At 32.0% G+C, this 25,593-nt stretch overlaps 5 protein-coding genes across 11 annotated transcripts; 3 read left to right on the forward strand and 2 right to left on the reverse strand.

Moving 5' to 3' along the window:
• Nucleotides 1-1,770: 1,770 nt before the first annotated feature.
• LOC111274766 (uncharacterized) lies at nucleotides 1,771-9,990 on the reverse strand. 2 transcript variants are annotated; one of them, XM_022859655.2, is made up of 23 exons: nucleotides 9,631-9,990; nucleotides 9,466-9,540; nucleotides 8,911-9,091; nucleotides 7,709-7,963; nucleotides 7,157-7,281; nucleotides 6,833-6,877; nucleotides 6,661-6,742; nucleotides 6,503-6,571; nucleotides 6,243-6,413; nucleotides 6,070-6,135; nucleotides 5,616-5,684; nucleotides 5,397-5,516; nucleotides 5,177-5,247; nucleotides 4,709-4,945; nucleotides 4,083-4,189; nucleotides 3,846-3,940; nucleotides 3,715-3,771; nucleotides 2,982-3,125; nucleotides 2,848-2,896; nucleotides 2,692-2,753; nucleotides 2,295-2,356; nucleotides 2,143-2,194; nucleotides 1,771-2,061 (listed from the first exon to the last, which is right to left on the reverse strand). In XM_022859655.2, exons 3-23 carry the CDS (start codon nucleotides 9,067-9,069, stop codon nucleotides 2,056-2,058), a joined length of 2,103 nt encoding a protein of 700 aa, XP_022715390.1. In that variant the 5' UTR covers nucleotides 9,070-9,091; nucleotides 9,466-9,540; nucleotides 9,631-9,990; the 3' UTR covers nucleotides 1,771-2,055. The 2 variants fall into 2 exon arrangements, with proteins under 2 accessions (XP_022715390.1, XP_022715392.1); XM_022859657.2 differs by having other exon boundaries at nucleotides 3,730-3,771; nucleotides 9,631-9,906.
• Nucleotides 9,991-11,564: 1,574 nt separating this feature from the next.
• LOC111274768 (ubiquitin receptor RAD23b-like) lies at nucleotides 11,565-15,327 on the forward strand. 3 transcript variants are annotated; one of them, XM_022859664.2, is made up of 12 exons: nucleotides 11,565-11,809; nucleotides 11,924-12,085; nucleotides 12,714-12,752; nucleotides 12,849-12,925; nucleotides 13,025-13,069; nucleotides 13,862-14,039; nucleotides 14,136-14,270; nucleotides 14,378-14,443; nucleotides 14,550-14,597; nucleotides 14,677-14,786; nucleotides 14,869-14,947; nucleotides 15,037-15,327. In XM_022859664.2, the coding sequence occupies exons 1-12, from the start codon at nucleotides 11,744-11,746 to the stop codon at nucleotides 15,151-15,153; spliced, it is 1,122 nt and encodes a 373-aa protein (XP_022715399.1). In that variant the 5' UTR covers nucleotides 11,565-11,743; the 3' UTR covers nucleotides 15,154-15,327. The 3 variants fall into 3 exon arrangements, with proteins under 3 accessions (XP_022715399.1, XP_022715398.1, XP_022715400.1); XM_022859663.2 differs by having other exon boundaries at nucleotides 11,597-11,809; nucleotides 13,025-13,105; XM_022859665.2 differs by lacking the exon at nucleotides 13,025-13,069 and having other exon boundaries at nucleotides 11,597-11,809.
• Nucleotides 15,328-15,392: 65 nt separating this feature from the next.
• Nucleotides 15,393-19,011, reverse strand: LOC111274767 (uncharacterized). Of its 4 annotated transcripts, none has more exons than XM_022859661.2 (7): nucleotides 18,923-19,011; nucleotides 18,552-18,735; nucleotides 17,653-17,892; nucleotides 17,359-17,470; nucleotides 17,101-17,275; nucleotides 16,204-16,444; nucleotides 15,393-15,839 (listed from the first exon to the last, which is right to left on the reverse strand). In XM_022859661.2, the coding sequence occupies exons 2-7, from the start codon at nucleotides 18,733-18,735 to the stop codon at nucleotides 15,550-15,552; spliced, it is 1,242 nt and encodes a 413-aa protein (XP_022715396.1). In that variant the 5' UTR covers nucleotides 18,923-19,011; the 3' UTR covers nucleotides 15,393-15,549. The 4 variants fall into 4 exon arrangements, with proteins under 4 accessions (XP_022715396.1, XP_022715397.1, XP_022715395.1 ...); XM_022859662.2 differs by having other exon boundaries at nucleotides 18,552-18,738; XM_022859660.2 differs by having other exon boundaries at nucleotides 18,552-18,787.
• Nucleotides 19,012-20,170: 1,159 nt separating this feature from the next.
• LOC111318642 (uncharacterized) lies at nucleotides 20,171-22,061 on the forward strand. The gene is made up of 2 exons (XM_022921513.2): nucleotides 20,171-20,466; nucleotides 21,535-22,061. The coding sequence occupies exon 2, from the start codon at nucleotides 21,569-21,571 to the stop codon at nucleotides 21,851-21,853; it is 285 nt and encodes a 94-aa protein (XP_022777248.1). The 5' UTR covers nucleotides 20,171-20,466; nucleotides 21,535-21,568; the 3' UTR covers nucleotides 21,854-22,061.
• Nucleotides 22,062-24,540: 2,479 nt separating this feature from the next.
• LOC111274770 (histone H4) lies at nucleotides 24,541-25,015 on the forward strand. The gene has a single exon (XM_022859666.2). The coding sequence runs from the start codon at nucleotides 24,606-24,608 to the stop codon at nucleotides 24,915-24,917; it is 312 nt and encodes a 103-aa protein (XP_022715401.1). The 5' UTR covers nucleotides 24,541-24,605; the 3' UTR covers nucleotides 24,918-25,015.
• The last annotated feature ends 578 nt before the right edge of the window (nucleotides 25,016-25,593 follow it).

Raw genomic sequence — 25,593 nt, forward strand, 5'->3', positions numbered from 1 at the left:
ACTTACATTTAAATATATATGTGTATTATATCTTAAAAAATATCATTTAATATTTTAAAAATTTATTTAATAAGATATTAGATTTATATATAATCAAGATATAATTTATATTAAAATAATATTTTTATAAAAATTATATTAAATAAAAATAATTTGATTAATTTTAAATCAAATCAAATCTCATACAAATTATATATATATATATATATTGAGTTGAATATAAAAATAATAATTCAATAAAATCCGATGAAACTTTAAAGAAAATATAATGAATATAAACTAACCCAACCGCTTCGTTAACATCCATACGCCTAATTAATCAATTTCGAAAATAGAGAAAAAAAAATTTCACTACTTAAAAAATAATAAAGTTTATATAATTTTATTTAACGGTAAATAATGTATCTTTATTTAAATTTATAGTTAAAATTTAATAATTTTAATTTTAATATGAAATCAAATAAAAATTAACTAAAAAATAATTTAAACAAAAAGAAAAATGATGTCATTATTAAGGGAAAAAATTGAATGAAATCCGATATTTTAGTTACTCTTTTCATCCTAAATTGTTTAGGCGATATTGAGTTTAATGTTGTTAGTATTAAAATTATTTTTTTATATAAAATTAAAGTTTCATTTTTTTTAATGTTAAAAAATAAAAAAAAATATATAATATTTTAAAAATATAAAAAATAAAAATTTTAGATGTTAAAAAAATGATATAATTTTGAGATATAAAAAAATGGACAAAGAAAATGAAAGAAAAATAGTATATTTTTTAATAATATTAACTAATTGATTGGAGCATGATTAATTAATTAATTAATTTAAACTCTAAGATTGAGAATACAAAACATCATTTACCAATAAATTTATTGTCTCTAATTTTTTTCTTTTATTTTTATGAATTTCATAAACTTCATTGATGACTATTTTTATGAAAAAATTTCATTGATGATTATTTTTATGAAGAAATAAAAGAAATTTGAAAACATAAAATATGTTAACATAAACATGTAAATATTATAGTAAAAGCAAAGATGATCAAAGTTATAATAGGAAAAAAATAAAATAATTTCTTTCTCTTTTCATTATTTAACTAAATAATAATTATTAGGATTCATTTATTTTCCTTTACTAATTTTAATTATCCAAATAAAGAATACATATATCATTTTCTTTTCTTTTAAAAACCTTTTCTTCTTTTAATTTACTTTAATTTCCTTTCTTTTACTAATACTTATCTAAATATAATGTTAATAATTTTTTAAATTTCAATTATGAATTTAAATAAAAATATATTATTGATCATTAAATAAATAAATTAGTAAAAACTTGTATTATTTTAAATAATAAAGAAAATCCTTTCTCGTATTGTACAGATGGACCCTCGTATCGTAAATTAGACAGATTTTCTCTCTAGATTTGGATCAGCCTCACCTATCACATGTTTTGATTTGTCGGCACCTTTTAGATGTCGTGATTCATGAGCTCATTTCATCAATGCGGTGCTTGGTTGATGAGAAAACCAAAAAAGATCAAATTTAATAAGATTGCTTAGTCAAATATGGTAGTTTTCCATAAATCCAAGTCGATCGAAAATCATTTACTTTGATAATATCTTTTACTTTTATAGAAGTTAAAAAAATTTATGAAATTTAATAAGAATAAGCAAATGGTATTGGAAGATTTTACTAAGAGCCTACCTAATTAAAATATTATTTTAGAAAAAATTACATTATTTTTATTAAATTCATGAAAAACAATACATCAACAACAGTAGAATACTAGCATTTGAGGAAAACAAAACACAAACGGTACCAAATCGATGAGTAGAAAAATATCCCTAGAATTAAGGTTAAGGCTACAACTTATTATATGCAGATCATATCCAGAAAAGAAAATGTATGATACAAACAATATGGAGCGATTGATAGTTATATCATGTCTCTTGCTCATATTTGTTTCTATCTTCTCTTTTTTAGCATTCGTTAGAATCACATTGTTTAAGAAATTGGTTCTTACTTCCATCCCCAGCTGCGGTTCGAAATAAAATTACACCTGAAATTCTAAGGTTAATCTGCAGCGATAGTTGAAGAAAGAAGAGTGGAAGCAGATGAGCAAAGTATTTCAGAAACTAACCTGAGCATTCTCTGTTTTATATTTTTTCACTTCTTCCTGGGCACAAATGAGCCTACATATTATAGCAAACCAAGGTTTAGACAAAATTTTTGTTTTCAGATGGTAAAATTATGAAAGAAAAAGGAAATCCCATGCACATGATATCGAAATACCTCCATTGTAACTCAGTTATTTCATTAAGTAACTCCTTCTCCCTATCATGGGCTACTTCCAACTGCAATAAATTGTGTAAAGTACCAAACTCAGGATCATTCATGCAAGCTCCAAGTCTTGTAGTTCCATGAGGGGATTAAAAATGATGTAAGATAAGGTTGAATGTGTTATATATAGCATAATAATGTATTCCAGTTGTCTACCATGCATTTAGCTCAACATTAATATTGAGCTTCACAATCCACCATCACCAAATATTCCCTTAAGTTGTCAACAACCCAACTAAACTCATCTACCTTTTTATCCCAACTAAAGATCTCACCTGTATGCCAAAAGCACATGTTTCAATTCATGAAGATTCACTAACGTTTACTGATAGAGCCCTATATGACTTACCAAAGATTTCTCTGTGACAGCTACATTAGCTGGCTTGTATACTCCCTCACAAGCATGGTTGGCTAAGTAATGAAAAAAAAATGAAAGATCATATAATTTGGATTTATAAAAGAGAGGAATAGAAGGTGTAATTTTTGGGAGCATTAATTTTAGCACCTATAGAGTCACCAGCACAAATGAACTTCATCAGATTGAGAATATTTTCCTGTTGACAAAAATATGCCAAGTAGAGAGACATTAGCTGACAGATATAAAGTAAACAATGCCAACTATATATGGCTAACCTATACCCTTTGAACAATGTTTGTCTGCAAAAAGGACTGCAACAATGGAAAAAGATTATTGGCAGCAAGAGTTGATGATGCGGCAGCAGGAGTTGATAATGCAGAATCAGATGATGGTGCCAGTGAAACTATAGGATTTGGGGTGAGCACCTGCATAACCCATAACTTTGACATTATATAAATTATAAGCCATAAAATAAGAGTACAGATATGTTCTTTTTTCCAAGCATATGATGTATTCGTTGTCTACTTGGATGATTGAAAAGCTATATACCCTTGTTTTTCTTTTTTCTCAGATGACCAGTTTCTGCTTAGAGATTATTTTGGTGAACAAAAAAATAATGTAGTTCTCAATTAAACAGCTATAAAATATTTATATTTAAGGATCCAAAAATTGCCAAGCATGATAACTATGCCAAAACCTTAAAAAATCCTATCAGAAATTAATAGTAAGTTATGCAACTCTGGAGAAAAGGTTCATCATCTCCATGTTGATGCTTGAATAAAGCACAAGCCCGTCACATAATGATTCAGTATGGGCTGTGACTTTTCTGTGTGACCATATAACTTCTTTTATTGATACTTGTTAGGAATACCTATTGAGATACAAAAGCTTGTAAGGAATGCAAGTCAATCTCTTACAAATCAAGTCAAATACCTAATCATACATTTACCAGGCAACTATAAAATAAGGTGCTACAATTGGGTCTAAAAGGCAATTTGGCACACATGTGCTGACCTCCGAAGTACCAACCTGCATGCTGTGACTCTTTTGCAGTACAGGAGATGGGACAACCTGTAAAGAGAAGTTTAATACATATCCATTACAAACAAAAGAAGCAACAGCCAGACCAGAAAGATCTAAGTCACCTTTTCTAAATCAACATTCTCAGAGGTAACTTTAAACCGTCCCCTTTGCTGAACAACAGGTGGCTTTGCTTTCTCATCAAGATCATCGCTGTTCACTGCTGCAATGAACTTTATTATTGGGGAAGTAAATCAACTTGAAATAGCAGGAGAGCATAATAATCAATTATCAACCAAATCACGAAACTTGCAGACTGTTTTTGGACAACATAAGTCAGAGAGTTAACAATTAACACTTGCCTGATGATTTAGATGCCTTAGAAGGAAGCTCAGGAATAGTATCCTCTCCTGCAGGAACTGCCACTCCATTGCCAACAGAAATGTTCTGGGGCTGGTTTTGCTTATCACTAAAAACTTCATAAAATGAGTGCCACAGAAATATAGTATGATAACTCTATACATGGATGACAATAAACATATTAAAAAAAATAATATTACAGTTAATATGTCAAAATGCAGAGGCTGGGATGATAGTTTAATACAAGTTTAGATATATGTTTCCTGATATCTAAAGCTTGCACCTTGTCCAAATGTTCTAGCTTTCTGATTCACACAACCCAAATCACATTGGCGTACATAGATCATAAGATTTTGCTCTTTTTCTATCAAATTGGAAGTCAAGCATCTTTGATCCCAACAACAAACTGTGATTTATAATAACAGAATCACCTCTAAGAAAAAAGCAGAAAAGCATGTTTTATCTCATAGAGACAGCAGGCAATGAACAGAGTTTATAGAACAAATCCTTTGTAGAGGAAGTTGACAAAATGACACAAGCAAATTAAGTTGCCTCACTATTGGTGCAACATATAAGTAAGCATCATAACCAAGCAAATTGAAAGAATTATGTAGGTAACGTATCAAACCTTTCTCCTTTAATTAGAAGAACATTGGTTTCTGCTATACAGGTGCTCCCTGAAAATGGTGCTGTCCTTTGATGAGAAGGATTGGTCATATTATCAGAAGATTTTCCATTGATCTCCAAAACAGGCTTTTCACCGAGATTACTTTCAGCAAGATCATCATGACAAGGTGAAATCACATTCAGTTCATGAGAGGGACTAGCTGCACTTGAGTCATCATCAGATCTTTCAAGTCTAACACTGGATGATCAAACAAGGACATAATTATTTATATCACCTTCACTAAATGAAGCCTTATTCAATGTATGAGACCTAATGTGACAATCATGGTGAAAGATACTATTGAAAATGTCGTTCAGCACAAGCATGACTATTGTATGCTCTCATAACTTCCTATACTTGGACAAAAGTGATTAAAAAGAGAAGAAAAAGTGTAATATAGCATGATAGTCAACTAACTAAATAACATACTTGGCAATATTTATTGCTGGTTCAACTGCTGCAAAAGGAGCTGGTTGATTCTGGACCCGGTCATTATCCTCCTGCGGAAGCTAGACCATCATGAACCACCCAAAAGAGATCTTGGAGAAAAGAAGAAGAAAAGACCAACCACAAGCCATACAACTACAAAACTAATAAAGACCATTTTCCTACAACAAACCTGCCAAAAGAAGAGTATATATTGAAATACCTTGTCTGTAGCTTGAGAAGAGGTCTGAAATTCTGGGTGCTTATCTTGTCCATCAAGTGTAGACAACGAATTTGAGCTTCCTCCTTGGGTAGTGTCAGATATAAGGTCCTCATCCTGAATCTGATGAAGAGAGAAAAAGCATATGATAAGTTGTAAAAGTAATTTAAAAAACCCTAGAAAGTTTCACCAAAAGGGAAAGGAAAGTAACCAATACTATACCAGGGAAGCCTGAGCTTTCATATCTTCAAGATTGAAATTCCATCCACTTATCCCACGTTTATATTCATTCTGCTCATGATTACAAAAACACAGACAAATCATGAAATTAGATCTCGAAAATCCCAGCCAGTAGACATAGTCGTACAAGATATTACACTGGTGAGCAAGAAACTAGAACATCAAATCTAGCATAAAAGGAGAAAAATACATATAGGTGAAATAATAATTCATAAATTAAATATACACTTTCTCATTGCCAATCACAGATTCACTAGTATAATATTGTGGTCCAAAACCCACAGTCTAGTATTGACTTCATGTAATCATGAATCTAACCAAAAATTTGAATTTAAAAATCATGAGATAATGATAGCCACTGTAAAGAACACAGATATAACTACACAAGAGCATTACAAAGTCTGCTTGTTTCAATTAAATTTTTGAAAGTTCAAACCTGTGAGAGTTCTTCCTTTTCACCATCAGGCATTTTCTTTTGAGCAAGCATATCTTCTTCCTTTCTCTGTTTTTCAAAATGATAGCAGTTGTAACTATAAATAGAAACTGAAACATAATGTAAGGCTTACCGATACAAAGTAAGAGCCGTATTCCTAAAAGTAGCATGCTAACCTTCAATGCCTGGATACGGTCACCAAGAGCAGGCAATCCATCTAGAAGTGTCCGTGCTATATAATCACTTGACCTTGCTTGCTTGAAAAAAGAATGTTTTAGTAACTTCTTTGCTGAAGGTCTTTTTGAAGGATCTTTCACCAAGCAGCTAGCAATCATTTGCTTGAAAGACTGGAGAGAGATTATAAACACAAGATGAATGCATCATGTTATCTAATTAAATCCAACTACTAAGAATGCTGGATTGGTTAAAAGCCTACCTTAGAAAACTTCCTATCTCTTTCATAATCTAGGCCTGGAGGTGCGTTTTGCAAGGTCATAAGCAATACCTAAGAACAAGAGATAATGCTTTACATCAGAATAACTTTTGATGTCCAGTAAAGGATTGTGATTGTGTCAAGGGGGGTCAACTATCCACCTTCATTGGGGGATATTTAGAGAATGGAGCATGGCCATGAGCAAGCTCTAGGGCAGTTATACCAAATGACCAGATATCAGCCCTGCAGGGATTTCGCAAAATAAACATCAACATGATGCCACCTAAGGAGCATGAATCAAAGATACTTTTTTTGAGAAAACAATAGACTGACTTGCAATCATAACCATGCAGTTGCTCCATAACCTCAGGTGCCATCCTACAAAAAATGGAGAGGAAATTAGATCATAAATGATAAGAAGCATTGAAGCTTTGACACTCTTACAGGAAGAAAATACTGTCCTTTAAGTCCAGTGGACATCTCTTCAAAATTAAAATGCTTTATGAATAGGATTTGGCTAATTATCCCATTATTTACATTTTTGTGGATTAATAAGGAGATACCTAGACTGAGTTAATCACAAAATTATTGGGCACTCAGGATTCTTATCCAGAACTAGGAACTCAATGGAATGTAGACATGATAACCTAAACATACCAGCAAGGTGTCCCCACAAATGTATTCCTCATGCGTTGCCTATCACCTGAATCAAAAAGGCAAGCCGAAACGCCAAAGTCTCCCAGCTTGATTGCACCGCGTGAGCCAATGAGAATATTCCCAGCCTATTCGAAAAGATCATCAAAGAACTAAGAACCAAAGTATTTCATATTTACATAAGAAACAACTATTTAAGCTTTTATGAAAATTAATGGAGTTGCAACCCAGTTATCAAGATAATCCCCTTGTTCTAGTTGCAATACTAAATAACCAACTCAAATAAATATTGTTGAAATCAAAAACCTCTGTCTTAGCAGAAATATCATCTTCGCTTACCTTACTGATTTTTGGTATGTATGTAATTCTTAACTTGCAAAAAAAAACTGCTCAATTATAGAGAATTCGAGATGAAATAAACTCAATCATTAAGAGCTTGGTTTAAAAACCCAAGGATTACACATGTTGAGATAAATTATGCAACAAACTGTAATAATCACTAGAAGTAATAGCACTCACAGAAGCTCTAAATCATGATGAAGACCAAGTACTTACTTTAACATCCCGATGTATGTGCCCATGATGATGAAGATACTCTAAACCTTTCAACACTTCACGAAGTATTGTTGCTATAACCACCTCCTCAAAACCATCAGGATATGCAGCCTTCAGTATATGAAGACAAGATCCCCCAGCCATGTATGGCATGACAACCCATAGATTATGATCACTCACAAAGGAGCAATGTGATTTAAGAACATTTGAATGGTCAACCAAGATCATTGTCTGTGCCTCACGAGAAATGTTGTTCTGAAAAAGCACATTATGAGAATAATATCAAAACAACTAGTAATTGTTTTTAGCTGAAGCCAAACAGGAAGAAAAAACAAAAGTCCTTCAAAGAAAAGGCAGAACTAGTATTAAAGACTTTGGAAAAATAATGTTTTGATACAAAAGCACTCAGCCAAACTCAAATTATACCAGCTAAATTGCATTAAAAAAGATTTGCTCCAGCACAGATCCTATGAATATGATGGATCTTTACCTTTAATTAATCCTATGAAAATTTCAACAAATTGATTGAATTTGGAATGACCAAATGCACTAGCATTTACACCACCTATTAAGGGAGAAGTTTCATTGCTACATGAACATGGATCTGTGTTCCTTAACAATCACCTATACATGCTCTTCAGCAGATATTAACAGCCAGTATCAACCTAATCAAGAAGAAAATGCTGAGCAAAGCTCAAGAAGGTAATCAAAATTGTTTGACTACCATAGCAAAATGTTAACTAACTATATGCTGTATTGACATGAGAAAAAACAAGGCATAAACTTTTAATTTTCAAGCGAGTTTAGAAATGGGCCCCATTAAAATACCAATGCTTCTTTTTCAGAAAATAGAATCTCAAATCGTTGATAGATCTACAACAGAAGATATTGTGGATCTACAGAAATCCTATATCAGCTTTTGATAATCACAAAAAGAAAGCAACGGTATCCTTTTTAAGTTCTTCAAAGTAGTTCATCCCAGTTCAGCATAAGAGATAAAGGAAGCAGAGAGGAAAAGATAAAAAGAAACAACAGTAATTTTTTATGTCCATCCGGTTTGACATAACATTTAACCCCAATTAGATAACAAATGAGCAAAATCAAAATGCATAGGTGAAGATGAACCAAAATTTGACCCCTGAAAAGGAAAAAAAAACCCTTAAAAGACAAAACCAATAGCAGAATTGGGATGAAGGAATTACCAGATCACAGTTATCACGTTCAAAATCAAGAATTTTGATTGCAACAACCTCGTTGAAGGGTATACAGACAGCACGGCGAACGGAAGCACTAACGCCATGTCCAACCTCCTCATGCAGTGTATAATACTCCGGCCCAATTGGATACTTCTTCTTCTCCATTATAATTTAGACCTCTCCTTCACTGTCATAGAACAACACAAAAACACAGCTTTCAATCTTCTTCCAGTGTTAAAAAACAAAACTTGGCAGGCACTCTCAAAAGGGAATAACATAAAATTCAAAGCAAAGCCATAATAATTAATAATAATAAAAAGATTTTCAGCTTATTAGAAGCTAACATGTACGTTGAAAAAACAATGGGACTAATGGAATCATATACAAGTTAAACTCAATTTCTCTTAAATAGCAAGCAAAGGCGGCTCAAGTCTTTAGAAAGAGATCCCAAAAGGAATCCAATTTTAATAATATAATAATAAACAAAATCTCATATTCATTTATATACCATATAAAACAATCAAGCCCCCCCCCCCCCAAAAAAAAAATCAATCAACCAACCTGAGATCTATTGAAACCCTCAAAAATGTAGCAGCTGATTAGAACCCACGTCCCACAATCAATAATAAAATTCCTCTGCATAAAAGAAACAAAAAAACATGAGGCATAAAAATGTTTAAAAAGAAAAAACCCAAGAAAAAGATGTGGGTTTGAAGAGATATTTACAGGGAGAAAGTTTTTAAAATCCATGAAAGCAAAAAGTTGAAAGGAAATAATAATGATTAATGTTCAATGTATTCATTCAAGTGAGAGAAAGAGAAGTGAAAAGAAAGGAAAGGGAAGGGAAGGGAAGGGAGGCATTGCTGAGAGGGAGAGCTTCTCGTTGTTGTTTGTGATGTGTTTGCTTTCTCGTGATAGAAGGGGAAAGAGAGAGAAACACCGAGGCTTTCGGATCGCCGCTCAAACTTGGAAGCAAATTACGTTTGCATGCAAAATCCCGCCACTTGTTCGCCTTCCTTTTCTTTTTTATTTTTCTCTGCTCCTTTTTTTTTTTTTTTTTTTTTTTCTGTTTTTTAGTAGGGCGTCGAAATTCCAAAACACGGTGAATTTAATTAATACTATTAAATTATGAATGATATCCATCTGCGGTTTAACCATCAATTAAATTTGGTAAATCGTGTTTTGTTTTTTAAGTTAAATATGCATTAAAAATAAAAATTATCATGTTAAATTTATTAAAAATATAAAATATATTTTTTATTTTTATTAAATTTATATATTTTGAAAAAAATTTTAATTATATTATTTATATTTATTATTTATATTATTTTTTATCGTATTTAACGTTATTCACTATTTTTTTACAAATAAATATTTTTTAAGAGTTATTATCATAATTAAATATTATATCTATATAATTAATTAAATAATCAATTATTGCATTACAATCAAATCATAATTATTAAACAACCAATTAATAAATTAAAATATGGTTGATTATCAAATGCATACATAATGAGACTTAACATAAAGCCTGATTTTAAGCTTTTTTTTTTTTTTATTAAATCAAAGCTTTATTTGTGACAAATAAATATAATTACAAACAAAATTATAAAAATATTTATAAACATGTATAATTACAGGGGGCAATTGCCCTCATTAGTATATCTTTTAGCAGAACTTTTGCCTTACAAGCATTAGGAAATCCTCTAGAAAAACAGATTAGGAAAAAAAATCCATATCACACCTTAACTTTTGTTTATGGTAATTAAGAGAAAATTAAGGAAGGGCAAATAAGTCATTTAACAATTACTCTAAAAAACTAATTAAAAACCCCAACAATTAAAATTTTAAATTTAAATGGAAGAGACTTTGAAATTAGTTCTTTTTTCTTAACTAAGGCCCATTTACTAACAATAAATAAAAAAAATACTTTACTAACAACAAGTATTTTTATATTAATTAAAGAATTACAAATATATATATATAGTATATATATATATATATATCTTTTATTCAAATGTTAATAATATTTAAAAATTTTACGCATTAAAATCTTTAAAAATTTATAACTTTTAAAATTATAATAAATATACATGTCATTTTAATTAAAATTCAATAAATATTCTATATATTTTTATGAAGTTATATTTAATGTATTGTGTATAAATTTTATAACTATCAATATTATTTCATTAATAAAATAAATCAAATGATATCGATTTATTAATGAAATTTTTTTTAAAATTATTAATTTTTATATATTTATTTTAAGAATTAATTTTTACTTATTAATGAGTTAAAATAATTTGATTTATTGATAATATATAATATTTATATATTAATAATGTATCAAATATAAAATTTATTTTTATTACGTATCACATATTTAATAATTATAATAATGTCGTTATTCTACCCAAATAAGATTGTACCTTTTGGATGCTTTTGAATAACTCAATTTAATAAAAAAAATATAAAAAGACAGTAAATTTGCATACAAATTTAATCAATCAAATTCTTTGTTTTTTTAATCACGAATAAAATAAATAATAAAATCTTAGTCACGTGCAATGCAGGAGGCAGGTGAGACCCAAACGGGAAGGCAAAATCTAGGAGCTGCTGCCTCATTCTCCCCCTCGCTTCCCTTTTCTTTCTTCATAATTCAAATAAATAAATAAATTAAAAAAAAAAAGGCTTTAATCTCTTTATTCTGATTCTTTCTGGATCCCTATAAAATCCACTTTCTAGGGTTCTCTCTCTTGTTCTGTGATTCAAATCCCCATCTGAAACGCTGCCGTTTCATTTTGCCCACCTGCCCTTCCCTCAATTCGCCGAAATGAAGCTCACCGTCAAAACCCTCAAAGGCAGCCACTTTGAAATTCGGGTTCAGCCCAACGACACCGTAATCACCTCTCTTTTCTTCTCACTTTCGCTTTTCCTTCATATTTCAATTATTTTGTTATTAGGGCTAAAAATTGGGATTAAAGTTTCAAATTTTTATTTGTTTTTTTATTAGGTTATGGCTGTGAAGAAAAACATAGAAGATATACAAGGGAAAGATAATTACCCATGCGGGCAACAGCTTTTGATTCATAATGGGAAGGTTTTGAAAGATGAAACTACCTTAGCTGATAATAAAGTCTCCGAAGATGGTTTTCTGGTTGTTATGCTTAGCAAGGTAAATTTTTTTTTTTTTTATAAAAAGGTTGTTTTCTTACTATGTTCAGAAATCTATTAATTAATGTATTTTTATGCTTTTTTCATAGTGTTTTTTACTTTGATAGTTAATTTCATATGTGATATGATCTACAAGATGGGAATTTGATGAAAACTTGTTTTGAGTAATATAATTTTTGGATAGTTTCGTTAGTAGCTAAATGTGGATGGTTAATTTTTTTAATTGAATTGATTTTAGTGATGAATTTACCTAATTGAAGATGGGATTTGATCCGAGCATAGAATTTGTTAGTTAAGTTCACTTGCTTGCACTTACCGATAGCAAGCTGCCTTGGTTGTTTGAATATTATTACCAATGTGGGCGTTATATAGTATTGTGGAGAGGCTTTCATCAAAAGCTTAAAGCTTCATTCTCTAAAGCTTGAATGAATAACTATGTTTGAAAGAAAAAAAAAGGAAAATTTTGATAACAGCGTGGAGTGTTTCATGATTGCATTTTTTTAGCTTCCTTCTTGAACGGACTAGAGTAGTTTGATATCTTTGAATGATTTTAGAATTTTCTGGTTTAGCACGATACATGCACTTGTAGTATTATTTACATATTTTCAATTCTTTGGATGTTCTTACAGAGCAAGTCCTTGGGTTCAGCTGGGGCCTCTTCTGCTCAGGTGTCCTTATTGATTTTATTGGTTCTTGTTAGGTTTAGCATTAGTTCCAGTTTCATGTCTGTATATAAACTACTTTTTCCTTGTCTTACCTGACAGCCTACTTCATCAACTCCATCGACAACTGCCCCTGTTTCTAATCCTACTCCCGCCCCAGAAGCTCCTGCAGAAGCACTGTAAGTTCATTCTGCAATTTTTCTTCCTTCATTAGAGCATGCCCCTCTCCTAAGACCAGCAGCAGTCATCTAATGCACATATAAAATCTTTCATTCTAGGGCCTCAAAGGGCACCGTATCTGCTTCAGATGCTGCAACAGCTAAGTATGTGGTGTTTATCTCAAAAAGCCTGTATATCAGGTCAATAGATGCTTGAAATTATGTGCATGGATCTTACACCATTAAATGTCATGATAGAATAGTATTTAAAACATCTTATGATTAGTTTTTGCTTACTGAGGAATGAAGATAATAAAGTAGGAGTTGTTAGGTGGTACTTTGATCACCTTTTGATTTATATTTCCAACTTCTGGAAAGAACTTCTAGAAAAAAAAAATCTGAGTAGCACTTATTGTTTAGATTTTGCAGGCCCCTTCTTATTCTTTTTGTTTTCTTTGTTGTATTGGACATAACTAACACTTATATAAGAAGATTTCGTCATTTCATTACTTCCTTACATATATTTTTTGCAGTAAAGGTCACATTATTTCAACCAGGCTGGCTCCATAAGAGCAGTTTTGGTCAACAGAATTGTAACCTGTCAAAAAAATTTTCAGAACTCAGCAGTACAACTGTCAACTGAAAGATAATCACTTGATTTTCAGTTTGCTTTACTGATTTGAATTCTTATTATCAGTTTGTTGTTGTAGTATGTAGTTAAATTTTTTATCTAGGATTGTATCTGTTAATAAATAATGCTAGGTGTATTCTCCTTTCTCTCTAGACATTGTGAGAAACTGCCTGGTGTTATCTGATTAATCTTTCCTTCTTTCATTATTTGTTTCTTGAAAAGAATTTGTATTGAGGCACTCTCTCTCTCTTTCTCTCTACCACACCTCCTCTTTGGTGTTTTCTGAATGTTGTGAAAGTAATGGGGAAAATTTTATCTTGTTGCAGTCCAAACACCGATACCTATAGTCAAGCTGCTTCCAATTTAGTTGCTGTAAATAATCTTGAACAGACTATTCAACAATTGATGGATATGGGTGGTGGCAACTGGGACAAAGAAACGGTAACTCGTGCACTTCGAGCTGCTTATAACAACCCAGAACGAGCAGTGGATTATCTATATTCTGTATGTCTGAAACTTTATGATTGTATCTAAGGCTAGATTCTAACATTAAACTACTCTATTTGTTTGGATTTGGTTATGATGCTATTTTATCATCAGGGGATTCCTCAATCAGCAGAAGTGCCTGTGCCAGTGGCTCGTTTTCCTACAAGTCAGACCACAGAAACTGGTGCAGCCCCTGTTGCTCCTGTTTCGGGGGCTCCTAATTCATCGCCTTTGAATATGTTTCCTCAGGTAAAACCTTAGATTGTTGATGTACTTCAATCACAGTACAAATTATTGTTAGTTATTTTATGCGCTGGTTTTTATTTCTTATTCCTACCATGCTGAAATGATACTAGGAAACACTTTCTGGTGCCGCTGCTGGTGGACTTGGATCCCTGGATTTCCTCAGAAATAACCCACAGGTGTAGTCTTGTTATATCATTTTTGTTCATTTGCTTACTCTTTAACTATGAATATTTTAGTTCTTTGACATATGAAATAATAAGTGCATCTTTGTTTACATTTTAGTTCCAAGCATTGCGATCAATGGTGCAATCAAACCCACAAATTCTACAGGTTTGCATTTCTATTTTTTCACTAGGTAAACATAACTGCTTTTATTGTTCTGGATTTTAATCTGCTTCTTCTCTTACAGCCTATGCTGCAGGAGCTTGGCAAGCAAAACCCCCAGCTTTTAAGACTAATTCAAGAGCATCATGCAGAGTTTCTTCAGCTAATAAATGAGCCTATCGACGGTTCTGAAGGGTGAGTGCTTATTGGATATTGCCAGGCTATCTATGCAGTGACTTGGCATCATTTTTAATATTATATTAAATTGGTGTTTCAGGGACATATTTGATCAGGCTGAGCAAGACATGCCTCATGCTGTCAATGTTACCCCAGCAGAACAGGAGGCTATCGAACGAGTATGCAAATCAGTTGCTATTCTTTTTCTATTTTATTTGGATCCTCTCTTAACTCCTCTTAATAATTGTATATCATTTTTGGTTTGTAGCTTGAAGCAATGGGATTTGACAGAGCCCTCGTCATTGAAGCCTTTTTGGCTTGTGATCGCAATGAGGAATTGGCAGCAAATTATTTATTGGAAAACGCTGGAGATTTTGAGGATTGAAGGAGGAATTTGACCTTATTTGATTCATAGTTTTGGTCGACTTAGATTGATCTGAGTTATTTGTAGACATATTTACTTGGGTACTGTTTGGGATTAAGCATGGAGACTAATGAGTGTTTTATCAATATTGTTTCTGATATAGGATTTAACAAAATTCATTTTATTTTAGTTTCACTGAACATTTCGTGGAGTCCAAATGGCATTCGCAGAACATAGACAAAGTCAATTTACAGCAATGATAGAAAAATCAAGAGGTTCTTAGGAGTAATTTTTCTGCAATAATATCCAACTTGTCTTTGGAGACTTGGGATGCAAATCCATCCCTGATCGCACACATATACACACGGTCAATTTATTGCAATAATGTTCAACAACTATTTTTTTTGAGACTTAGAATTAGAATTCCCTATCTGGGAACAGGATAGGAGCAACGAGAGACCACATGTAGAGTCCAGCTGTTGTCCACCCAGTTAAAATCCGGACCCACACAGATGGCCACCCCACATCCACTAACTTCCCGCTCTCCCCAACTGAGGTTGACCATCCTGTCAAAAGCATTGCCGAGTACATACTTGCAAGAGAAAAGATGATGTGGAAGAAGGCGTACGAGTATGTCACTGGCTTATTCTTCTCCTTCTCTTCCTGCTCATCTGCCTTGTCCAATGGAAGCAAAGGCTTTCCGGAACCTTCACGCATTCAAACAGAAATGTTAGATTGTACTCTTTAACCTATGATATTTTTGTCTTTTCTATTTTTACCCTCAAAAAAGGTTAACAGCAACAAGAAAGGTATTGAGTCATAAAGAGAGAGAAGCTATTCCCAAATACTCAAAATATATGTTAACTTTTAAGGAACATTAATTCTTTTACTAGTGAAACCAAAAAGGATTGTTGGACTTTGAACTACCTACCCTCAATTCTCATTCCAACACCGTGAAACTCATGGACAACTCTTGGCCCAATTTTAAGAAAAGATAAACTGAATAACCATGAACAGTTATTTTGATGGTATATCGTGCATAAAGGATTTAATTTTTTTTTTCAACAATACCTGCACGAGGTGAATTTGGTGGGGAGAGCAGAGTTGCAGAAGATCCAGCACGAACAGCAGAATAGACAACTGATAGGACAGTGGTAAGCAGACCAACGGTCACAGTGCCAGTAGATATTGCTTTAGAATGATTGTGAAGACCATTGCATTTATAATCTCTTGGTTCACTTGCAAGTCCACTGTAGCAGAGGTACGTGCAGTACAGTGATATAACTGAAGCTGGCAAAATGCTACCACCAACCTGTTACATGACAAAATAATAAGAAAAGAAATCATCAAGTTATATGTATTAGAAATGGGGAAAAAAAGCATCTCTATAGATTGTAGTAACTCGTGTAAATGCTATTAAATATGGGAAAATAAATAGTGATAAATCGTAGACAATATCTTTTTCTTTCTAAATGCTAGTGATAACAGTGAGAGATGAGACTTCAATATTTCAATTTTATGGAACACTCGAAAGAGTATTTTCATAAGGTTTAATATTAAAATGGTTTTTCCAATCTAAGCCATCATTGCAATCAATTCATCAATACCCTTTATTTGCAATAGGTTGACCTGTGGAACACAAAAAACATGTTTGTATCCACACTAATGATCATCCTATATTTGAAAAGGTAATATCTAGTTTATCAACAATAGGAACGGTATCAAAATTCTAACCAGAGCCACCAACTCAAGCTAAGGCCAGCCTGCTTTCCATTAATGGTATATAATCCACAAGAGAGCTAGCTGTTATGAATGCAAGAGATGAGAAATTTTGCACAGGGTGAAGTCAACTTTACTCCAATTAATGTATTAACTCCTACACAGTTGTAATCCACAAACACACAAAACTAATTGAATTGATAATTGATGAACTATTATGATTATGAAACCCCAAAAGTAGAGACTTACTGCAGGATGCAGTGCAACTATGGCAAACAAAATAACAAGAATCAAGGTCATCACGATAAAGAAGGTATTGAGTTCACAATCCTGTCCAGATGGTGTGAACCAGTGGAAGAGAAGTCCCGAAAAGCCAAATGTCGCCAAATAGCAAACAAGTGAAACAACAAACAGAGCAACATACCTATAGAGAAAAAAAAGCATGTCATCTATTCAGAAGAATACAATGAAGTGATACCATAAAAACATCACAGAAGCAAAACTAACCAAAACTGTTCATCGTAACCAACCCATTTGTCATTCCACCCATGAACAAAGTCAAGTAGAAGCACAACTTGAACCAAAAGAAACAGTCCTGAGCCAAACTTTGATATGGTCTCTGCAAATGCAACATTTAAGTTTCAGCTTAAGTCAAACTAGATGTGATTTTAGCCAAATTATTATTTCCTCTAATCATTTGCATATGCTCTGTAAAAGAATTATCTCCTATAGCATGTAAAAGATTTTGAAAACAATGATATTCTTAATTTAGTAGAATGATCCACACACAATGTTGCTTACCATAAAAGCTGATAATCTCATTTGGAACAAAAAACATTAAAATGACTAAAATGAACCAGCAGATAATTTTCATCATCCATCCACCATGGTGCAAACCATCACGAGGATCCCTCTGATTTTTCACACCAATCATCAAGAATGATAGAACAGTGAAAAACAGAAAATTTCCCAAGCTAACCCTCAACACTGCATCTGTTTCAAACCATTCCCTGTTGGGTGTTTTATGAAAATGATTGATCCCTGCATAAATAACAATATCATATTAACTAAATCAGCAAACTAAGTATACACAAAACACAGACAACAAGCTCACTTTTCCCCCTCAATAAACATGTAAAACATTATCCACATGAAACTTTGCCACATATCAATAACTAATATCAATCTAATATGGGATAGCATTGTCCAGGAGAAATGAGGTATGAATACTGGTTATCAAGCACTCAAAGGAAAATGCGTAAAAGGACAAGCTCACAATTCATCCAGGAAACAGTTTTCATTCAATATACCAGAATCATAGCACCAGACATGGTGAATGATGGTAGATGCCCAGATTCATGTGGAAAATCGGATCATTCTTCAGATTCCCTAAAAGACCCAATACATTAAAAGAGCATGTTTAAAATGCATTTAGCTCAGTGTAAGATAATTCTCATAAGACAAATGACTGTGGTACAAAACCAAAGACAAAAGAATTCGACTTCCCTGCCCATTGAATACGTTAATGCTAGGATACTATTTACTATTTTACAGCCGCATTCGCTCAGTTCAACATAAACCAAGATACCGTATTGAAATCTTAACACAAACAAATTATGGTCTGAATAATAAATAATACAAAGAAATCAAATAAATTTAGCAAAAATCAAATAAAAGAGACAAAATTGAACGAAGCTTACAAGGTAGGTTCTCCATCAGAGGGGCGGCAACCTCACGAAGAATCCACGAAACAATCAGAGAAAGGGCAAATAGTCCACAATAGGCGATCCTTGCAGACCTCCGGCTAATCCCCGAAACCACCGTGCGGCACGCATCGCAGGCGCACGCCGCACAACAAGATGCAAGGCATGAAGCAGCCCACATCTTCTTCAACCACAACAACAATCAATTAACCCGCCAAACCCAAAAACCCTAACTACTGAAATAAAAATAAAACAAAAATTAAATAAATGATTAAATTCTGCACATAACCTAATTGTTGAAGATTGAATCGAAAAAACCCTCGAAATCCTTTTCGACCTAAGACAAAATTTAATTCATTGTGTCTTACCTGAGAAATTGAGGGAGATAAGGTTACGCGTATGCGGTGATCTCTGGAGGGCAGGAAGAATATAGGAAAAGACTCGAAAGACAAAACCTATAGTCCAAAGAGGAATTGGAATTGCTTTATCAGTCAGACTCCAAAAGCCTAAATCATATACGGTTGTTTAGATATTACAGTTCCTGTGTCTATGATCAAAACCGTTCGTCTACCTTGATGTTTTAGGATGAACGGCTTGGGTTGTGTTTTGTTTACAATTTTTTTATTAGGCACAGTGGATAAATGTCTGGGTGAGAGAAAAAAATTCAAAAATTAATTGGAAATGTAATTTTCGATTTGATTTGGATTAATTGTTTTATTTGGTTTAAATCAAATTTAAATATTAAATATATATTAAATTTGAATCAAATTTTAGATCAAGAGATAAAAAATTAAAAAAATTAAATTATATATATTTTTAATTTTTATATATATTTAAATTTTTATAAAATAAAAATAATAAATTTATATCAAAATTTATTTAAATATATTAAAATTTTATCTTAAAATAATATATAAAAATTAAAAAATTAAAAATAAATAAATTAAATTAATAAAATTCGATTCGATTAATCGAATGAAAGTTTGATTCGAATTTTAAATTTTTACATAATTATTAATATTTAAAAAAATCAAATTGAAATGCTAATAATTGTATTTTTTTATTTTATTTTTTTTCTTATCTTTTTAATTAACTTTGTGATCAATGCATTTATTTAATATTTTTTAGATTATATTTAAGTTTAATATTTATAACATATTATATTATAATTTTTAATTAAAAATTTTAAGCCAATAACCATGAATATATTTTATCTAACCATAACATTTATTTATCGTAAGATAAAATTAAATTTTTAAACAGACAACGTTAATTAAAACCAAAATAAAAATGTTACAATTATATGAAGGAAATCATGTGTAATTCATAACAAATCATAAACTTAGTTCTGAAAAAATAATTTAAAAAATTTTAAAAATGAATGAAATTAAAAATAAAATATGTTTTACATCTAATTAACAATTATAACTCATTGAAGAGTAAAACAAAATTTTTAGGTAAAATTACGCAATATAAAATTGTGTTTGACGAAAATAATCAAAATTAGATGAATCGCCAAATGGGAGGAAAGTGGACAGCACTTCACCTTTCACACCGTACGCGGGTTTTGGTAAGTTGTAAATTGAAATGGAACGAGCTTTGGACGTTTCGAAACGTCCAATTTTGGCCCAATAAAATGCCTTCCTCTTCGAAACACTCTCGAGCTTCTTCCCTCACCCAAAAAAACAAAAAAGGAAAATAAAAAATGCCTTTATTCCTTTATTATTCGTGACACACTGGCTAATAAAGCACTTCTTGTTTGTTTCTTTTCTATTATAACGTCCCTTGAACCGTGACATAAGGAGAACACAAAGGAAGACAAAGGGGAGAAGAGTGATTATAAAGAGAACACATCGACAAATACACCCATTGTTTGCTTCTTCCCTTTGATTCAGCCTTGTTTTTGTGAACCGTAAGTTTGTTTCTTTTTTTTTTTTAACTGTTTGATTCGTTTACAGATCTGGGTTTTGTTTAGTTTTTAAGGATAGAGATGGGGTTTGAATTTGATGTTTGGCTGATAGAAATATGCATTGTTTTTATGAAGGTTGTCAATTGTTTCTGGTGAGATGTGTTTTTCATGTAGATTTGACACGATACTGAGGCTTTTCTCTTTGTGGGTTTTTAAGGATCTGAGTTGATAGCATGTTTTCGTTAGCGGGATTGAGGAATAGAATGGATCTATTATGATCTGACTAAAATGGGAACATTTTAGGTCAAATGTCTGTCTTATTAGAAATAATTAAAGCAGACATTAGTTTTCAGGTGAAAGGGAAACTAAAAATTTATTCTTTATGATATGACAATTGAATATTGATGAAGCTAATTCATTAGATGCTATATATTTTGTTTGACAATTATGGTTTTCCTTCCTCGAGACATTTGAAGGTAAAATGTTATCAATCTTCAAGCTCAGATTGAATCAGTAGAAAAATGTTTTGTAATGACTTGCTGAGCTAATTAAACAAAATTACGTAGTGCTGTTGACACAGGAAAAGATAATGCACCCTGGTTCTAGCTGATAATGATATTTTTTCTTTTAATAATTTCCTGTCAGAGTTGGTCGATCTTTTTAGAGACTTTGTTATATGCCTCAATAGATGTGATAGATTCAGTCTTTGCCGTATATACGAAAAAAAGTTAAATTGTATGTGAAAATGAGGCTGTCTTAAAAAGTATTTCCAGTGAAAAGATATATACATATATATATATATATATATATATATATACTTGTTTAATATGAGGTTTGACTTGCTGTATTAAAGAAGCATGGTTTTAAATAGGTTGTTATTCCAATCTTTTCCTTTGAGAAATTAGACAATTAATTCTGATTGCTATCTTTTGTTTACGTTATTTTGTTGGTTTTTAGGCTTTAGCATGACGTACTTCTGGTTTTTTCCTAAGTAGTTATTACACCCTTTGTTCTTTGTATTTGAGCTTGCTCTTACTGTGGTGATGAATGCAATTGGCTGCATGGTTTCAGGTCACATTGGCTAAGGACTATTTGTCTCTAAGCTATGGTTCTTGACAGCGTTGTATCTTCTCCCCATCGGAGGTCAGGATCAATGAGGAAGCAATTCCTAAAAGATGAGTTGGGTAGCTGGTCAACACTTGTTCAGAGGCATAGATTCCTCTTAACAGCTTTGGGACTCTTAGCATTCCTATGTACCATCTACCTTTACTTTGCTGTTACTTTAGGGACCACGGATACATGTTCTGGGTTGAAAGGAACACAGAAAGCAACGTGTAAACTGCAGCATGCAAGGTCGACTCTGTCCCATGGAAAACTGAAATTCATTTAGCATGTTTATACCAAATTAATAGTTGCTTTTATTATTATAATATTCATTTTTAGGCCATTTGAGGGTATTTAAATTTGAAAAAAATGCAATTCATTTATTGTAGATTATTTTGTGTTGGTATGCTTGTTGGTGTTCATATACAGTGTTTAATCTGTGCAGCAGAAATTGTCATTCTAAGTCAATTGTAATGAATTAATCTTATGAAGAAGCTAATTTTCCAAATGTTGAAGATGCTAACAATGCGGTTGTTTTAAACTTTTGAAGTTGGTAAGAAATGCTTTTATCTTTCATGCATTAAGATTGTGATGCAAACTATTTTGAAGTTGCAATACCTTTATCAATAATCTGTTGAAAATTTTATGTATTACAAATTTTGAAGTTGCAATACTCAGCTTTTGTGTTTGCTAGGGATGTTAATATTATTCATACCCAATTAAAATTTACTTTTTACCTAGATGAATATTATATTATAGGTATGCAAATGGATATAATTTTAAATTTTTATTGGATGAAAAAAGATAATATAATACACTCTATATATATTTATAAAAATTTCCTAAATATACAAAATAAAAAAAAACTAAAAATTTGATTATTTATTTATTTTAAAGCTATGAGTATTAAATTATCCATATTTATTAAATACATATGAGAATAGGGTTAAAAATAAATTTAAAATACTCATTAAATATGAATATAAAATGAGTATAATATAAAAATCTAAAGATAAAGATAAAAAAATGCTCTGCCTTTCCAATACTTTAACCATTAACATCCTAAGTATTTGTATAACACAGATAATGATGAACCAAATCAAAGAACATAAAGGATATTTTTATTTCACTTGGCATATATATCAAGCAGGAAAAGTCTGTTTATTTAGAAGAACTAGAACAAGAGTTTTCTGTTCTCCAACCAGCAGGAATCAAGGAACGTGACCAATCTGTACAATCACAATTCATAACCCTCGAGTTCATCAATCTGCTCTTTGGATGTATGATACTCCAAATAAGTTTAGTGTTAAATTTAAATCATTTACTTATAAAATGGTAAATGTATACTTTACCCCCAAAAAACTAAGAATGAGAATATAAAACTAGCACTAAAGCAATGCAAACAACAAATTTCGCATGCTGGCCTTTGGTCCTAACAAGTGAAAAACAATAAAATAGTGACAAGAATGATTCATTTAGAATAAACATGTCCCCTCACAATCTTCTTAGCAGTCTTTGCCTGTTATAGAGACAAAATAATTTGAAAATCATTAACAAATTGAATAGATATTGATACGCATTACAAAAATGATGGCATACAAATTGTTCATGTTCTTTCCACAGTAACAGTCAGATTAACACAAGGCCAAGGGTGAACAACTCATCAAAGAGAGTCTTTTACCTTCTTGTGGAAAACAGGCTTTGTTTGTCCACCTTAACCTGATTATTTGCGATCATAACGACGCTTTCCTTGTGCAGCAAGACTATCCTTCCCTTTTTGTACTGGGTGACTTTCTGCAAAGTGTGCTTCTTGCACTCCTTACTCTTACAGTAGGTCTTCTTTGTCTTAGGAACGTTCACCTGCAATACAGAGGTTTTAATTTCTCTCACACAAAGCTATCAATAAAGTGACAATTTTGTCATCTCCGAAGCAGTGCGCTTGGAACAACTTCAATGAAATACAAAATATGGTTCTTAATTTCGAACATATGAAACAAAATATTAATCGTTTGCAACATCTGATGACTAACCCAAACACTAATACAACACTTCCACCTAAATTCATAAAAACCGTTTGACTAAAGGTCACTGTTGTCTCAACGAGTTCTACTTTTCATTGGCCCCAACTAGCTGTCGGGAATTACCAGTTTCACTCTTCTTAAGCAAAACAGAAAAAAATTGAACTACCAAGAAAATTAAAATCGGGTTATAGACTTATAGCCTAAGCCACTTATCCTATAACAAATCACCTCAAGCATTGCGAAATAGCAGCACTTAAAAATCGACACTTTTTCAGATTATACTCGAAACAAATAAAACCCTCAGATAAAATACTTGTAAGAATCGACTTCTCAACTCTTAATAATCAAATTGACAAGTGCGTTACATCATCAAAGAATTCAAGCCCAACTCACTAGGAACACAAAAAAATTTTCAAACTTAATCTCTCATCTTAACGTTCTTACCGTGCCAATGATTTAAGGGATAAAAAAGATGAAAGATATAGAGATGATACTGTTGTGGAAAATGATGGAAGAGAAACCAGAGCTCTGGACTGCACTGTTACAGAAAAGAAAAAGGAATGAGAATACCCTTTGAGGCAAGTTAGGGTTAGGGTTTTTATGATGCACTCGGAGCCGGGTTCAACAAATGGATCCAGTTAATAATCGAGTCGGTGGAAGGATCCGATTCCAAAATTGTAACAGGCCTAATCCTTTACCCCACATGGACCACGAGCCGGCCTTCAATTTCCTTTTTTCAGTTCAAATCACGCTTATCTCACGTGCACGCGCGCGGTTTTGGAAAATTTTCGAAATCTAAAATCACTAAAAATGAAAAAAAAAAACATTTCGTTTCTGCTTAGCCCGCGCCAAAAGGAGCCCGATCACACGGATCGATTCTCTTAGCCGTCCGATTAAAATTAACATCCAACGGCTAAAAACCAAACTATCTCACTCTATAAATAAACCAGGTTCCTTTTCTTTCGTTCATCACAATTCAATCACGGCTTTCTTCTTTTTCAAAAAAATTTATAAAAGATGTCAGGTCGTGGAAAGGGAGGCAAAGGATTGGGAAAGGGAGGAGCGAAGAGACACAGGAAGGTTTTGAGAGACAACATCCAGGGGATCACGAAGCCGGCGATTCGAAGGTTAGCACGAAGAGGTGGTGTGAAGAGGATTAGCGGTCTGATTTATGAGGAAACGCGAGGCGTTCTGAAGATTTTCCTCGAAAATGTGATCCGCGATGCGGTTACTTACACCGAGCACGCCAGGAGAAAGACGGTTACAGCTATGGATGTGGTTTATGCTTTGAAAAGACAAGGCCGAACTCTTTACGGTTTTGGCGGTTAGGGTCTCATTTTAAGAAATCTGGATTTAGATCTCGTTGGTGTTCTGTTTTTGATGATGTAATGGGAGTTAAATTTCTATGGAAAACTTTTACGTTTGAACTTTGGATGGTTGATATTCCCATTTCCTTGCTGTTTGGTTTCGAGGAAAAAATGTGGAAGACAGTGAAAATGAAATGGTTTTTCGTTTCATTGGTCAGTTTTCCTGCTCAAAATGGTTATTAATTGTTAGTATGTGGTAGGAGTAACTACCTGATTGGAACCCAAATTTTAGTTATTTTTCAAGATTAATTCTAATGGACTACTTCATTTAGAAAAAAAAAAAACACTAATACAGTAAGGAAAACCTATTTTTTTTTTTTACAAAAAAATACTTTTTTTTATATTTCAAATTTGTTTTTATGTTTTTTATTTTTATGATAATTAAATTATAAACTTTTGAGTAAGTTTGGCTCTACTTTAAATCCTAAACAATAAAAGATTGTTTTTTTAAACTTTATTATAATATAATTATAAATTATTTAGGTTGTTTTTGTAGTCATTTTTTTAGGTGATATTTAATAGATTTAAAATAAAAATTATAATATATGTATTTTTTTAATATATTCCCAGGTTATCATTTTTTTATGCAAAAATAATATTTGTTAAATAAGATTAATGAGTTAATATTCCTACTCATG

This window comes from Durio zibethinus, chromosome 26, assembly GCF_047325235.1.
Source record: "Durio zibethinus cultivar Kanyao isolate XHJ-2024 chromosome 26, ASM4732523v1, whole genome shotgun sequence".
Lineage (NCBI taxonomy): Eukaryota > Viridiplantae > Streptophyta > Magnoliopsida > Malvales > Malvaceae > Durio > Durio zibethinus.

Excerpts from the sequence above, each read along its gene's own strand:
- LOC111274767 (XM_022859661.2), bottom strand. The coding sequence starts at position 18,735 with ATGTGGGCTGCTTCATGCCTTGCATCTTGTTGTGCGGCGTGCGCCTGC. Across the intron at positions 17,471-17,652 it reads TGAGATTATCAGCTTTTATG|AGACCATATCAAAGTTTGGC; the intron begins GTAAGCAACATT and ends TTGCATTTGCAG. Across the intron at positions 15,840-16,203 it reads ACCAAATTCACCTCGTGCAG|GTTCCGGAAAGCCTTTGCTT; the intron begins GTATTGTTGAAA and ends GAATGCGTGAAG.
- LOC111274766 (XM_022859655.2), bottom strand. The coding sequence starts at position 9,069 with ATGGAGAAGAAGAAGTATCCAATTGGGCCGGAGTATTATACACTGCAT. Across the intron at positions 6,414-6,502 it reads GAGATAGGAAGTTTTCTAAG|TCTTTCAAGCAAATGATTGC; the intron begins GTAGGCTTTTAA and ends ATCTCTCTCCAG. Across the intron at positions 5,517-5,615 it reads TGAAAGCTCAGGCTTCCCTG|ATTCAGGATGAGGACCTTAT; the intron begins GTATAGTATTGG and ends TCTCTTCATCAG.
- LOC111274768 (XM_022859663.2), top strand. The coding sequence starts at position 11,744 with ATGAAGCTCACCGTCAAAACCCTCAAAGGCAGCCACTTTGAAATTCGG. Across the intron at positions 12,926-13,024 it reads GAAGCTCCTGCAGAAGCACT|GGCCTCAAAGGGCACCGTAT; the intron begins GTAAGTTCATTC and ends CTTTCATTCTAG. Across the intron at positions 14,948-15,036 it reads AACAGGAGGCTATCGAACGA|CTTGAAGCAATGGGATTTGA; the intron begins GTATGCAAATCA and ends TTTGGTTTGTAG.
- LOC111274770 (XM_022859666.2), top strand. The coding sequence starts at position 24,606 with ATGTCAGGTCGTGGAAAGGGAGGCAAAGGATTGGGAAAGGGAGGAGCG.
- LOC111318642 (XM_022921513.2), top strand. The coding sequence starts at position 21,569 with ATGGTTCTTGACAGCGTTGTATCTTCTCCCCATCGGAGGTCAGGATCA.